This window comes from Protomyctophum parallelum (genome assembly GCF_964188405.1).
Source record: "Protomyctophum parallelum genome assembly, chromosome: 6".
In the NCBI taxonomy this organism is placed as follows: domain Eukaryota; kingdom Metazoa; phylum Chordata; class Actinopteri; order Myctophiformes; family Myctophidae; genus Protomyctophum; species Protomyctophum parallelum.
In genome coordinates, this window is record NC_139701.1 from 22,377,054 (window position 1) to 22,393,463 (window position 16,410).

The following is a 16,410-nucleotide window of genomic DNA, read 5'->3' on the forward strand; positions in this document are numbered from 1 at the left end:
ACAGAAGCTGGGACTGCTCTCGCGACGGCCATGGCTGCCCTTTACTATAGCTTGCTGTGCTTATGTATTGGGAGGAGGTATTATCATTAGGACAATGCAGTAGTGGTTAATGTGTTTGTTTTTGCTGATAAAAGCTTGGCTAAGGAGGAGCTAGCTCCATCTGTGACATCCCTCTTTGCTGTAGCACCTACAGTAGCATTGCCATCCAGAGTTGGGTCTGCTGGGCAAGGGTTATATTTATATATTAAATATTAAATTATAATTTTCCATCATAGTATAAAAATATTGAAGTTAGTGAAATGTTCTGTAGTATGTCTGTTGTAATAACATGGTGCTAAAATGATATTCTCCTGTGAAACCACTGTTTAAATTAGGGTTTTAACTGCCTGTGCTGTGCAGAATTTAACACAGAAGCGTGTTTGGGACCGGCTACTGATGTAATTGGCTTCCGTGTTAAATACATTACATTTTCTGATCAAAATGTTATGTTTTGCCTGACAACCCCAATTCTGGATGTTTTGCCTGACAACCCCAATTTTGGATGGTAACACTACAGTATGTGACAGCAGATGCTACAGCAAAGCGTGAGGTCACAGCTGGGGCTAAGGAAGAGCAGTGTGCAAAGTTGCAGGTGGGGGCAGGAGGGCGGTGGCGTGGGGTCTACCTGGAACGAGAAGACAGGACATTAAGTAATTTGCCTAAGAATAAAGGCCTAGAGGCCTAGAAGCATCACACTTCACACCTGTAGACATGTCTGTACTCTGTTCTTGGGCTGTAATTGAAAATACTTCACCAAATTCTTATCCTAATCCTGGTAATAAGTTAAGAATTAGTAATGACTTGCTGTTGTAGCCAATGAATGTGGGCTAGTCTTTCTTAGAACTGTCACCTTTCTTCGTTTGTGAAAACCGTTATAAAATAGTTGTTCTTGCAGTCACATACCACATTTCTCAAGAGCCAATGGGGTTGGGGTAACATTTAAGGGTACAGGAGTGGTTAACAAAAAGGTAACAGCTTATGACAAGATTGGTGAGGTGCAAAGAAGGCATGCTCAGGACAAAAAGGTGAACATAAATGCTCTGGGCATCTTGACTCAAAGGAACCAATGCAAAAGAAACATAAATCATCATACGAAACATGGCTCAGCTTCAATCAACACTGCCAACAGCTGGACATACTGTGTGCTACACCAAACTAAAAAGAAAACAACGACAAAAAAAACCAAAGGATGACACCAGAAATCAAAGCCCATCTCCTGGGTTTAGTTTGTGCAAAGGACGGGTGCTAGTTCATCAGATGTATTCAAGTAAAATTTGACAAAAAATAAAAGAAGATCAAAATTAAAAGAATTGTGCTCTGGCATGCCTAAAAGAGACAGCTGCGGTGGAAACCAGCTCTTTCATCTTGGTATTTTGAGTCTTCCTTCATCACCGCTTTTCACAGAAATCATTTTCAGACTCTTTCATACATACAGCAGTTGATGGCCAAGGCATGGCGAGAACATTTAGCCATGGGTTTGCTGTGTTACGTAAAACCTGAATCTACTCCATGAGACATGTCAGTGCCTTGGCTAGCAAAGTGTCTCCTTTAAAAAATAAAAAAGACACTATTCTGCATCTAGACATGCAGTATATATACACAAAAGTGAGACACACATCTCAAGCAGCCGTTGAGCATCAACATTGCTTGGAATTCTATCAAAGCAAGTGATATGAATTGACCCATTCCACCCACAGCATGATCGAGAGAAGTTGTGTGAAAGGCAAGGAGACCTTTCTTCAAGTGACAAAAATACGATAAGATAAAACATGGTCATAAAAGTCCTGAAATGTCTACCAGCTTCAACTCAGTACAGTCCAGAGTCCAGAAACAATGTGGGAGATTGATCCATGAATTCACAAGTTGTTGACATGACATTCATTCCTCAACATTATGAGAACGTTTGACAGTAATGTGAGGAATGGTTATCTGGAGCAGCTAGTGGGAATGGATCGAGGGCCTGCGTGACTTTAACCCATTTGGACCTGAGATCAGATTCTAAAAATGTCTTCTACATCTTGACAGTTTTCTGAAAAAGCTATGTTTCTATGTCAGTTGTTTTTTTCCCCAAAAATAGCAGACCTACAAGCTCGTAGTGCGCCACTCGGTGGCACGCTATGAGCTTGTAGATCTGCTAATGCTAATGTCACTCTCGGTTTTCAATGTCATTATTTAATAAATACTGTATGATTACTGGTGAGTGCTGGAGTACTGTTTTTATAATAACGTAGATGGTGTTTCTCACATCTCCATTGGATCTACCCAGCAAAAATAATGTCAAAAACGCCTCTGTACTGCAGTTAAGGCCACAGTTTGAGGGCCCCAACAAAACAGGGAAAATGCTAAAAGCCAAAAGGTAATCAGGCAAGCCAGCTGAGGCATAACAGACGTGGCCGTGGCAGCAGTAATGAAATCAAAATCCAGCATTGGAGTAGCCTTAAACTGTGCCTGCCGTTCCAGGTCGTCCTGTGAGATCCATTATTATCTCCATGCATTAAGGGTGAGTCTGAAGACATTTCTGAACCTGCAATGCATCCTCTGGGTTTTCCCACGTGTGTGAGACTGCATGTAAAGTCTAATACAGGAGGCAGACCTCAGCGTGAAAGAGCTAGTTTCCTCCACCAGCGCGCTCCTGAAACCTCACCAACCTTCCCACTACACTGAATATTGGCGAGCGGTCGTAAAAGGGGTCCAGCTGGCCTTCGCTGGAGCCACGGCAGAGCTCTCGCTCATCATCATCATCATCATCATCATCCTCTGCCCCGAGCTCCGAGCACGGGTCGTCCAAAAAGATATCATCGTCCAGGTCCTCCAACTCCTCCAACTCCTCCTCCTCCCCACGCCCCTCCCGACGCAAATCCACCAGCTCAGTAATTTCAGAGTTGGACAGGGTCGGGGATGGGGTAGGGTCACTCATGCGCTCGCTCATGCATGTGTTGAATATTGGGTTGCTGGTGCAGCCAGAGACATGATGGGAACTCGATTAGTACAGTTCCATAGAAGCATACACTTGAATCAAGAGGGGGTGGATGGGGGGGGGGGCAGAGGACCAGATTTACGGGGCCTCTGGATAATATCTTGCTCCCTTTGAACCAAAACTGTCAGGTTTTCTTTTAAAATAAACGTGCTTTTGCAGCATATGGCACAGGTTAAGTGGGGCACCAATTATATATATATATATATATATATATATATATATATTCTTTTTATATTGTAAAACCACTTTCAACCTGACATCCCTATTCTGTGCATGTCGTTAATCTCATATCAGTCGTGAGTGACGTGACAGTGACGATATGTGTTTCATCTATCATTTCACTCATACAGAGATCTTTCTTTCTTTCTTTCTTTTAAAACCATTTTGCAATAGGGGACTTCCAAATTTGTCTTATTTGGGGGTCCTTCCTTAGTATGGAAAAGTATTGGTCATACAGTGTTGAGTGGGAGACAAGCTGCAACCTGCCCAGCAACACGATGCCCTTCTGTCAGGCTGCTTGCCCTTGCAGCTGGTAGGGTAGGGCTATCCCATGGTAAACATACATCCTTCCCAAGAGGTCAATTATATTTACTTACCATTACCAATGGAGCCATGTTATCTTTGAATGTATGTACAGTACATGTTGATCTGCACCCATTACACCCGTAGGAGGCTGAAGACGTGTTGTGGACACATTTCAGGTCCTTTTTAATGATATAAAACGCAATGGCTAAAATCTATTTTTTGACCCGGACCTGTTTCCACGCAGCCATTACTTTTCTCTGAAACTACGGCGCTGTCTGTAGTTTTGATCAGAACACCTAATTACTGACTTCTTCATGGATCTTGGTTAGAATATTAACGCTTCTAAAGAGAGATCAGACTTACGCTGGCAATGTAGTAATGGAAGATTTCATCTTCCGGTTTTCAGAGTAAAATCTCTCTCATCTGCATGGCACTGTAACGCCTTTATTCTGAAAGATTCTGGCGGCATCAGAAGTGTTAATGATGCAAGCTTAACACAATACAATTGTGTCACGAGTGTACAATCCACCCTGGCTTTCAGAAGACAAATCAAACTAATTTCGTTAAAAAAAAAGAAAAAGAAGTGGGGTCATTTAGCAACATCTCTGTATGAGTGAAATGATAGATGAAACTCACATTATATGCTTGACGGCTGATTATACTTTTATATACAATTGTTGTTGCTTGATAAATGAGTGAGCCCTTCAATAGAAATGGCAGTGCTTTTCAAATGTGCTGAAAATTGGTGAGGCAAGGGGATAGGTAGGAAGTGCAATGGGTTCCCAGCATGGGTTAAATATATGAGAATCAATTCAGGAGAACACACAGAACAGCTTCCTTCAAGACCACAATTCATGTTAAATTCATTATAATTCTTCAGCATTCCTTAACGCCACACTGGGTAATTTGGCTGTACAGCCGTTCCAACATCACCAATGGGTTGCATTCTAAAAAGTCTGCATATTTTTAGCATGTCATAAATTACAGGACCACAGTGGAAATCAATCAATCAGCCTGGATTAGCATGAATGATGCTGGGAAGCTGTGTGGACCCGTTTAGATGTTTCCCAGGAAAAATACTAAAACGTATCCATTTTTAACTCTGAGGAGGCTCAGAGTTCAATGAACCAGGGTTGAACCGGTCCCGTTCTTAGTCCATGAAGAGCCCCAAAATTGGAACATTAATTACGAATTGAGTGGGGAAAACATACCTATATTAAATTGTTTATAGGATCAATATAAATTAATTAAGTAAATTACTATATGATAACCCTTCCACAGGAGTAGCTTTTTCATATTTATCACACATTTTGTTATTTTCACCTACAGTATACGTGATAGGTGAATAGGTAAAACTGTAATTAATAGTTATCAACATGAAACTTCTCCAGTTGATTACTTACACAAAGACAATGATTTATTGTATTACAAGTTTTCTGAAATTGTACATTCTACTGTGGAAGGGTTATCTATTAATTGACTTACCGGTATATATTGACCCTATAAACAAGTTAGGTATAGGTATAGTTTTGCCCACTCAATTCATAGTTAACGTTCCAATTTTGGAGCTCTGGCTCACAGACTAAGAACCGGCCGGTTCAACCCTGGTGGAAAAGGGGCCTGAGAGGATTTGACTGTGTATCAAAGTGGGGTTCAGGGACTCTCAGGGCTGAGAACCACCGGTGTACAGTGCGGCCACTGGCCTCGGTCAGCATTTACCTGCCAACCAGACGGAACCAGGGGAAGCGGTCGTAGAAGGGGTCCCCTCCAGTCATCGCGCTGTCACCGTCCTCAGCGGCGGTGCCGGGAACCTCGGCCGCGCGGTCGTACATCTCTCTCATCAGGTCCAGACGCTGCCTGAGAGGAGCAGCACGCAAATGTCACCACGCGAGGGGAACATGCATGCAGGACACCGTGAATGTGAACCAGGGGGGCAGTCAGACAGATATTTTGTGAAGCCACTGAGGAAATCGGGATTTCCTGATAATGGCCTGTTGTGGCGCTGTCAACTTCACCTAGACTGTATTACCTTAATAAACATGGTCATGAATACTTTCTGCTTCCAGTCACTAGTTTAAAGTCTCATTTCTAATGTCATAATATTCTTTTTGGAAAATGATGGTCCCATTTATTTAAAAAATGACCATAAAGTCGCGAATGTTCTGAGGAGCGTGGCTACCGTTACAGTCTATGATCGGGATTCCCCACCCACTCGAGTCAAAATAAAAACCAACTAAGAAGAAGGGGGGAAGTCCCGCCTCGTTGTCTGGGCCAGCCAATGGGCCAGCTGGGCCCAAACGGATCTAGAAAGATGGCGATTAAAATTTTAAGGACTGACAGGCTTCATTTTACGTTCATGTTAGACCCGGGGAACGCTTTGTCCATATTTTTTTTACAGTCTATGATGTGAACAGTGTTTGTATGAAGAATCATCTCACACACACACACACACACACACACACACACACACACACACACACACACACACACACACACACACACACACACACACACACACACACACACACACACACACACACACACACACACACACACACACACACACACACACACACACAGTGTGTGTCTCTGCTGGGACTAATCTTGCAAAATGCTGGACTGATCGCAGGATACCATGGGAACTGCTTGGCTCCAGTGTGGATCTTGGACTTACAATGGTCTACAATAAATAAAAGATGTCTTTAAACACCTGGATCACAGTAGATGCTCAAAGTACCTCAATTTGTCTAACGTCCAGTAGTGGGTGGCTCCGTTCTTCTGGTCCTGCACCTCCACAGCCACTATGGTCCGTGGGAAGTGTCTCATCTCCCTGTCCTTGGCTGCCTCCGGGGGCAGCATGTCCTGGGGCAGCGGCGAGTACAGCGTATCAGTGAGCAGTACAAACTGGAACTGAACCTGCAGTGAGGTGACAGAGGACAAGGTGTGGGGTCAGAGAGCTAATGCCTGTGGAGCGAATGGGAGTTTAGAGCAGTGGTTCTGAACTCAGGCCTTAATGTGGACGTCTGGTACTACCACCGTCCTGCTATCCAACCAGGAAGTGAACAGCATTCACTGGATCCTGTGTTTGTCATCTTTTTAGTGCAGTGGTTCTAAAATATTTGAATTTCAAAGACCCAAATAACTGTCAGCATTACAGACCTTTAAGGGTCCATTAACAACCGCCTACTCTAAAGGAACCTTGAGGGTTCCTGGACCACCACTGTTCTAGCAGTCTAATCATAGACTGTGTCTTGGTCACTAGTAGGAACTAGTAATACTAGTAGGCCAGTAACTTGCCTTCTTCTTGAGTTCCACACTGATGGCGTTGGCCTCCTTAAGGAAGATGGCATTGCCCCATAGCAGGTCCCGCAGAGACGTGAACTGATAGCACCTCCACTTCCTGAAGCCCCAAACCGCAAGCTCCATTTCCCTCTCCGTCCACTGAACTGTGGGCCAAAGAGGAACATACAAGATGACTATTCATCCACGTCTTTAGTGTAGATATATCCCATTATCAAGGTCATTTTTGTGAATACTCTACCTTCCTCTTCAGGCTCCAGCTCTTCCTCATTAGCCTCTGGGTTACAGCTTCTGTCCACCTGCTTCTGAAGAGCCTCGAGCTTGCTCTCATAATCCTATTGACGATCAATCATGCAATCACTAACGAGGACTGGCAAACAGGGCTGAAATGTGTAACTGTGATGCACCACTGACCACCAAAACAGGTGATGTACAGTAACTGGGACAGGATTACTTGAGTAACCTGAGTAACCAGTAATCTCTTTTGTATTTAGCTCCAGACGTGACTACAACATTAAGCAGCAGAACAAAGGTGATCTGGACACTGTGCTGTTTTGTGCACACACACAGATTCTGTCTAAAAGTGGACACTGCACCATCTTTAATAATGCAGAGAAACACCACTGTAACTTAAAGACGAGAACCTTATGTGAAAGTCTATAAATATGTTTGTTTGTTTGTTTGTCTGTTCAGTTTTGTTTACCAGTCTTTGCTGCTCCAGTAGGTTGTGGGTCTCTTCTCTCTCTTTGCGATATGTGTCCTCCAGTTCCTGCAGCCTGAAGACATTTAGAATCACGGATGATGAGACATGGCATGGCATCTCAAAGTTACATTATGTTTGGCTTGCATTCCAGTGCCCTGAGGCTCTGCATGGATTCTTGTCTTCCATTTCAAACTGGTTTCCAATCCCAGTGCAGTGGATTATTTGTATGGTGTGACAGCTATTAAGCCTCGGGTACTCGGGTAGTGATGACTGTGCTGGTTTTGTCCTCTCTTCCGCACCATCTGTACCTCCATTATGTTGTTCTGTTCTACTTAATGACGAGTCTGTTTTATACTTGTCTGTTGACCGTGTCGGACGTTAAAAAAGACCTACTTACAGTATGTGTCGTTGGTTCACTGGACCAATGATGAAGATACTCATCTCTTGCTAAATAGAGAAAAGCTAACCGGAGGTGGTCATCCTGTTAGTAGTGACCATGGAAAATGATCCCAATCATATAGTTATTTTTAGAGTTATCGTGTTATAGTTAACAGTCGTTTATTCAGTTTTTCCGTTTTCGCAGATTGCCGGCATCCTTGCTGTGTCTCCACTCTCCACTCTAGATTAAAAACACTTCATCGCATGAAGGTATTGCACGGCGGAAACAGCCAATCTACAATGTGACACATTGTGAGTTTGTATATCAGCTTTTGACATGCCCAAAATAGGAAAGTGTATAATTTGACTCAGAGTGTAAAAAAATGGAGGCACCTCTGGTCCATCTCTTGTTTCATGTCAATGCCTTGTTTGTCCAGCAGCTCTCGCTGGGCGAAGGCCCAGTCCACAGGCTCCACAGGGGTCTCTGGACAGGGGGCTCTCTCCCTCTCAGCCCGGGCCTGCTCCGGGTGGTTGAAACGGAACACATGGCTCTTCCCCAGGATGATGCGGTTTCCTGCAGGTTGAAGCCCAGAGACGGTCAGACATCAAAAGGAGATTAACCCATTTAGGCCTGACCTCAAAATGTAAAAAAAATCTTCTAAATCCTCCAGTTTTCTGAAATAAATATTTTCATGATTTTTTTTAAATAGCAGACCTACAAGCTCGTAGCACGCCACTCGGTGGCGGACGATGAGCTTGTAGATAGTTAGCTAAAGCGTAACACAATGCCAACACCAAAAGGGGTTCCCGCCCAAAATGGGTTAAATATACATAAATTACAGAAAATGATGCCACGCCTTGTGAGACAAAAAAAAGGAATTTGAGCTCGTGAAAAGGAAAGAGGGCACTATCGCTACACTACACTTGATAGTTAGTTACTGACTAGATTACAGAACAGCAGAAGTAATTGACCTGATTTGAGGACTGTGGGCTCTGTGACTCTCTTTCCATTGACGTAGGTCTCAGCGTCCTCGCAGGGCTCCAGGATGACTGCTTAGGGACACAGGTGGATGACATGAGGATGATGAGACCACACTTCCACACCAACCGACACTAACCTCCAATGTGCTGCAGATGTGAGCAGTAGCTTACTCTCTCCCATGGGACCAGTACTACTGGTGAAGGTGCAGTGTTCGTCCTTTATGAAATGTCCACTGAGGACTATGTCCTGACGGCTGGTGGCATCTACACGACCCACCCTGACAAAAGAAGAGGTGTCATTTCAGAAAGAAATAGGGGGTGGCAAAATAAGTCCCCCTTCTAAAATAGCGAAACAAACTATTTTTGTTTTGGGTAGATCAACTATACTTGTTTGGGATGGCGAAAAGAGAACATGTTTGCCTAGAATTGTCATGGTTTGAGTCTTCCCCTGTCTGTATTTCCACTTCGGCCACTCCCACATTCTATTCCACCACACTGCAGACCCATACACCTGTCTCCCACTGCCTCATCAGCCCAACAGTTCCCTTCTCATTACACACCTGTGCCTACTTCTGCAATCAAGCCACCGCCTATAAAGGTCATTACACACTGGCGAATTAGCGACGCGATGCGAATAAGCGATCTGAAAATGCGAAATATTGCATGTTGCAGTTCGCCTGCGAATCTCTGCAAAATACGACACCAGAGCGAACAAATAAAAGCGAAAACGGTCGCATTTTCGCACATTCGCACATTCGCCACTGATGTGGAAGCTTGCATGGACTTCAATTGGTTTTTTTTAAATGCGAATTATTCGCACGAATATATCGCGTCGCTAATTCGCCAGTGTGTAATGACCTTTAGACTGGACTCATTCGGCCTCATTCCTGGCTAGAAGATAACCATTTGTTACATGTGTGCGTTCCTGTCCTCTGTATTTTCCTAGTGTTCCTAGATTATTTTACTAGTTTGCATTTTTGACCTCCTGCCTGTTTTTGGACTCTGATATTCTGCCTGCCCCCCCCCCCCCCCCCCCCTTGGATTTGTTTGCCTGTTTTTGGACTCTGATATTCTGCCTGCCCCCCCTTGGATTTGTTTGCCTGTTTTTGGACTCTGATATTCTGCCTGCCCCCCCTTGGATTTGTTTGCCTGTTTTGGACTCTGATATTCTGCCTGCCCCCCCTTGGATTTGTTTGCCTGTTTTGGACTCTGATATTCTGCCTGCCCCCCCTTGGATTTGTTTGCCTGTTTTGGACTGCTTTCTTGGTTTTGACCTCTGCCTGATGTACTTCGATGTAAGCCTTTTCCCTTGAACTTGTTCGCTATTAAACTATTGAACTTACTCTGCCTGTGTTGCCTGCACTTGGGTTCCATTTTGATACACATCGTGACAAGAATGACATTCCCAAAATAGGGATGCCACATTGAAAGTCGTTAATACATTTATGGTTGCCTACAATAAACGCTAAATTATAATGCATGTAAATGGCAAGGCATCGATTGTGATTAAATCATATTAATCTGCAAAAAAAATCTGAATTGAGGACAATATACATAACTGAATTTCAGGTTAAATGTGAACACTAGGGGGTGGCAATTGCCCCAAATGACACCCCTGTGAAGTGTGAATACCATGTTATAGCATCACACACATTGACGCATGTGCCTTCTACAATAAATACTGCTAAGTTTTGTTATTTAGAGTAGCCAATTGTTATTACCCCAGTGAGGAGCCTCCGTCCTACTACTCCCATTCAACGCCTGCTGACAGCAGGTACCACCCTAGCCCGTATTTGGGCCAGTGCAGAGACAAACATCACCATCCCTGCCTGGCTTCCCTGCCTTAAAAACGGGCAATTGTGTTCATAGACACTCTGCAAGACGCATGCACCGTAGTAGATTTGAACCCTATAGCCTACCCTTTTACCCTTGAGCCACACGAGAACCCAAATACTCCAATACTACTACTATAAGTACATTACTATGAGTAATGTTGAAAGCCAAGGCATTAGCTGTGATAATATACTGTAGTAATTGAATAATCCCATCGGCAAAACTTTTGCCCCTTTGAATTTGCTGCAGAGTGAATCTGTCTTGAGAGATTAGTGCTGTGGTAACAATGTTCCAGCAGGGGGCGCCTGCGCAGGTTTTGAGGTCTTACCTGGTCATCCCATCTTTGATATAGTACAACAGGCACTCTGACATCAGAGGATCTTCATTGAGGTTCACCAGATGAGGAGTCTAATACAGAAGGTATGATTTAGTGTAAGTACCACATTAGACATTCAAATGCATTGACTTTTGTTGTTATACAGTATTTTCAATATAAAATACACACTGCAAAATCCTGAATGTGAATTTAACTCTCAGGGTGTAAAGGCCGTCTATGAGAAGGTCTGTGTGTCTGGACCCTATATATTAGCAAACTCCTGGACCGATCAGCGCCAAATTTTGTATGCATTCTGCCAGTAGACCTCCACTATGCTCGTAGCAACAACAACAAAAATCCACATGTGCTTTATACTTCAAGCACATGTATATAGGAGGGGTACAGCTTTTCGTCTGTAACTCGTGTCACATTTTCTATTGATAAGGAAAGAGAATTTACGTTGTGTCTGAGCAAATCGGCTTTTTGGGCTAACACGGACATTAAATTCCAAATGACAATGATATGTGAATCTCGTTAATATTATTTGCGTCGGTATAACATGACGGAGAAGTGGTATAGTGTGGGGCATTGTGTAATGCCTTATCTCAGTGACGTGAAAGAACTAGGGCATGTTGACAAATGAATTCATTTTATTATTGGATGATGTACGATGATAAGAGTCCCTCACTTCAACACGGGTGTGATTTTTTAATTAACACTCAGGTTTTTGCTGTGTGGATACAATGGACAAAAACATATTTTCACAGCAACCCCTCACAGCTGAGAACAAGAAAAACAGATCAGCAGGATCATTAGCAATAGGTACTTAAAACCATGCAGACAGCATCGCCTCCTCACCGCTCATCACCATGAGCTAATGACTGTAACATCGTCTCCATCAAATAACATGTGCCTCTTGGCAAACATCCATTCATCGCTACAATAGGGTCACCACCGCTATCTCTTTACCACATCGTGTTTACATCCATTGCTGCCTGGCTGCAGTGGAAGTGTTTGCAGTGAATAATGAAGTGTATTTAACACAGCACTCAGTGAAAAGGAGAAACCCTTGACTGGACAGCCCTGGTTCACGTGCATGGCGACACTACAGTATGGTCTGTGTCTAAGCAGGGAGACAATTATCGTAACCACATTAACCCTGGCATTCCTGTTCTTATCGAAATCGTTCAAAAGAAAATTCTAGATGTGTCTAAATTAGTCAAATCGTGATGCAAGTTTTTTGCTTATGGATCAGCTATTTTCAATAGCTGAAGTCTAAAATAGGGGTTTAAGTGGTTAAATGTTATGTGTTTGTCTCTGTCTGTCTGCCTGCCTGCCTGCCTGTCTGTCTCTCTGTCTGTGTCTGTCTATTGTCAGGGATGTTCTGCATTCAATAACAGAAAAAGAAGTACACAGTCAAATAGTCAGTGTTGGTTTTCCTCTGCAAGTGCAGAGATGGATCCATAAACAAACACTGAGGAATACACTGTGTACAGATGAGTTCAGGAGGAGATAGGTTTGACACACTCCACAACTACAAACCTCATTGGGGGAGAACAGCCCCACCGTGTCAATAAACACGGCCTCAGGCTTTCTGGGGTTGTCCGAAGGCTTCGGAACAAACGGACAGTCAAATATTCAGTAAGTAAAGTATGCCTTCATTTTGAGTTTACAGTATCCTCTCGTATTCAACACGAATTTCACTCATGTTGCTTGAGTACAGTAACACTCCAGGGTCTACAATCGTACCTTCTTTGGGGAGAAGACTCCGACTGTTCCACCATCCTCTCGCATCGCCACGCCCATCTCTGCCAGCAAGGCCTCTCTGTACAGCACAATACAAGCAGGCTCACTCATAGTACAGTATATTCTATTCTACTACGCCGGGGAGATCAAACTCACTTCCTGGCTAATGCTAATACTTTATGCTTCGTCATCCGATGGCGTTGCAGATTTAAAAAAAAAACAGATCTATAAGCTCACATTGCATCACATCCGCAATGTGTTGTGAGCTTACAGATCAGCTATTTTCTGCCTGCAATGCTGTTAAAGTATAAATCCGACTTTAGAAAAACGTCAGTCCTGTACTCACCTTTCCATTCTAATAGCCTCTGTGCGGCGAAGCTTCTCTTCCCAAGTTTCATTGAGTTCAGCGATGATTTTCTCAGTTTCCTGATGTTTTAAAGGGAAACATTCCAATAAAAACGGAGATGTCGTAAGGCAAGAGGCTACAGATTATATTTTACAATATGAACAAATCCATGTATGCAGTTAATGGGATATTCAAAGTTAAACCCAACTCTTCTGAAAGACCACGGTCGTGGTGGCACTGGTGGCTAACATGATACTTGAATGTGATTGGACAATCACGTCACAGCTTTAGCATGATATCATACAAATGATATGCCACAGTATCATAGGGGAAGGATGTTAAAAGAGTTTTTCACCTTCAGCCTCTCGATGGCCTCCTCGCTGCCGGGGCTGAACATGATGCGGTCATGGAGGCTGGCGATGGACCCGGCGCGGCTGGTCAGAGCCGACAGGGACGGAGACGGACTCATCCCCGTCATGGCATTGGTCACTGTGGAGAGATCATCCCTTTGATTGACAGGTGGTGGGCGTTTATTGTTATTGGAATCGGACAGGTCTGTCAGGAAGTCAAGAGGTACGTCGGGGTGAGGTAAGGGGCGCAATTGGGCTGTGTACGGGATAGCGGGCGAGGAAGGAGGCAAGAGGAACCACAGGAGGAAGCGGAAAGATAAGGAGGAAAGGGAGAAGGGGGTGGAGACGGAAAAGAGGAAGAAAGAAGAGAAGCTTGAAACAAATAATATGATATAGACGTTACACTGCGACAGTATTGTGACATAGAGCAAGACCAGGGGATAGAAGACACACAGCATTGCCGATGCACAGCCACAGGAGCAGCTTCAAAGATGCAAACATCCAACTAAAGCGGGACTGAGGAAAGGAGTGTTCAGTTAACCAATTATACCTGTGTAGGCGTGGTGACAACAGCCAAACGAAGCTCACAACGTATTGTGAGCTTGTAGATCTGCTGTTTTTGAAAGATTTCTTAACATTGACCTTTGAACATTTTTGCTCAAAGGTTTTTGCTCATTTATGCTCAAAATAGGGACGCCAGCCAGGTTGAAAGTGGTTAACTCTGACGGAGTCAAACCAACACTTTTTTTTAGGGTGCATGTCGTCAAACATCGAGCAAAGGGTTTCCTGCGGAACCAACTGCAGGACCATGCAACCTCTCCAAGGACCATTCAATAACACGGCAAGTTTAAGTGGGGTCCAGGGACCCCCTTGAAACATACAAAATAGCCAATATACAATCTTGAAACATTTTAACAACACTAATCAGTATGGGGTACCTGGCATAACATCTTTTCAGATGGGGCTCGCCTCTAATACCTATTAATTGCAGGGTCCTTGACATGAAACCCATTGAGAACCACTTTATTAAAACTCTGCTGCCAACTTGCCATTGTCAATGGAGTGTTGTGAGCTTGTAGATCAACTATTTTATTTCCTTTTTAAACTGTTCGCTTAGAATGGCATGCCCATAGGGATCGATTACCACTTGAATATTTTAACAAATAACCTATTATTATTCATAATCGATTAAATCAGTTAGCCTACTTTGATGAATTTTTGCTCTCCTAAAATGAATCGCCGAACTTCAAAACATTTCAAGTTTTCCCTTTTTGTGCGTGCACTAGCTCGACCACAAGGGTAGACGGATTGTTGCAGCTGAGCATTTCCGGCTCAGACCACTAAAAACACTGCACATGGCGGTCAGATTACATCTAAAAGCCTCGCTCAATTCATTTACTGCTCCACGGGCAACCGTGAAATTACCAGGAAATCCATTTTTGTGGCAGAGTAGAAGGCTCACAGCAGGAGGGAAACTGCGAGACAAAGACCTTTAGATGCGTTGAAAAATGATACGATTATGATCACGGGTATATCACTGATTCTTCTTCAAATATATTCAGTTGAGCAAGCTATGCTTAAAGCAGCTGATTCTGTATCCCACCAACACATTGTTCTCCTCTCTTCACAGAGTCTTATGTTTCATTCTCCTAGACACTGGTTTTCGATGTCAGGTTCCAGGGACCAACAGGGGGGTCCAAATGGACCCTTTACAGGCCTTTAACACGGAGCGATTGGGGTCCCAGAATAGTTTAGTGATTCTCCCCACAGTTTGATATGCATTAGGCTACATAAGGCCCTTTTGAAACGGTTTTATGTATTTATTTTTGGTCTGGCATCGCAATCTACACTGTAAAATCCTCAGTGTTTATTTAACTACGGGTCCATTTGGTTCCATTTGTACACACTCTCAGAGTTACAGACCCATTCGGATCCCTGGACCCTACGTTGAGAAGCAACGCCGCCAAGACACGGCATGCTGGCACTGCCATGCAGCTGCCATGGCAACAGACAGCAGTAAAGAGGGACAGTGTATCACAGTCTGGACAATCTCTGCTGTCTGCCAAAAGGCAGCATCTAATTAAAGTCCATTAATGATGTCCTATATTATGGAGAAAAAATAAACATTGATGAGATAAGCTCACTGGAGATGACCTCACAATGTACCGATGGCGCTGGGTATTGAAGGCCATAGCATTGTTACATGTATGTTGTTTCCCAACGGATCCCCAGCTAAATTTCTCTAATATAGCATAAGAATTAGTTTTACCACTTTAACTTAATTTTATACTTCAGCTATACTTGAAAATAGCCAAACTACAAGCTCACTACAGATGGTCTATTTTTGAACAATTTAGAAAAATCGTGTGAAGAATTTGTAAAAGATCTTATGGCGGTCCCTGGCATGACAGCGTTTGAGTAGCACTGGTTTATTTATAGAGCCCAACCCATGCCATAGTTTTGGGTCTGATGCCGATTTGGGAGAGTCCTAAATTAGCCTACAGATTACCAGTGTTTTTCCCACATATTTTGTAAAAGATCCATTTAATTAACCACTTAAGCTCACAAGGTTGTGAGCTTGTATAAATCCGCTAGATGAAAATCTAGTTGAGCTGAATCAGAGCACATCACATGAAGCTTGGCCAATCATGTTTGTGACCCACCATCCATCCACCCACCGCCCACCCATACGCCAATTCTAATAATAGACGTCATGCCCAAAATAGGTTGACGTGATCTGCATAATTGTAGATTTTTTTATAATCGTGAAAGTGTTCATTTAGATTTCTTTTGCACAAATCTTCTCTCATGGGGGTCTCTCTGGCCAAAACAAAAATACATCCTTTTGGGGGTCCTTGGCACGGAAAGGCTTGAGAGAACCACTGATTTAGAAGGTATTTGTAGAATCGGCCTCAG

The 16,410-nt window shown here is 43.4% G+C and overlaps 1 protein-coding gene across 1 annotated transcript in view; it reads right to left on the reverse strand.

Annotated features, from left to right (window-relative positions):
• kif1aa (kinesin family member 1Aa) overlaps positions 1-16,410 on the reverse strand; it is a 64,143-nt gene that overhangs the window by 20,062 nt on the left and 27,671 nt on the right. The window contains exons 14-25 of the mRNA XM_083767034.1: positions 13,500-13,633; positions 13,145-13,224; positions 12,802-12,877; positions 11,065-11,144; positions 9,075-9,181; positions 8,895-8,972; positions 8,316-8,496; positions 7,545-7,617; positions 7,083-7,176; positions 6,839-6,987; positions 6,279-6,457; positions 5,261-5,398 (exon numbers count right to left, since the gene is read on the reverse strand). Coding sequence (XP_083623160.1) covers positions 5,261-5,398; positions 6,279-6,457; positions 6,839-6,987; positions 7,083-7,176; positions 7,545-7,617; positions 8,316-8,496; positions 8,895-8,972; positions 9,075-9,181; positions 11,065-11,144; positions 12,802-12,877; positions 13,145-13,224; positions 13,500-13,633 — 1,369 coding nt within the window. The remainder of the gene's footprint in view (positions 1-5,260; positions 5,399-6,278; positions 6,458-6,838; positions 6,988-7,082; positions 7,177-7,544; positions 7,618-8,315; positions 8,497-8,894; positions 8,973-9,074; positions 9,182-11,064; positions 11,145-12,801; positions 12,878-13,144; positions 13,225-13,499; positions 13,634-16,410) is intronic.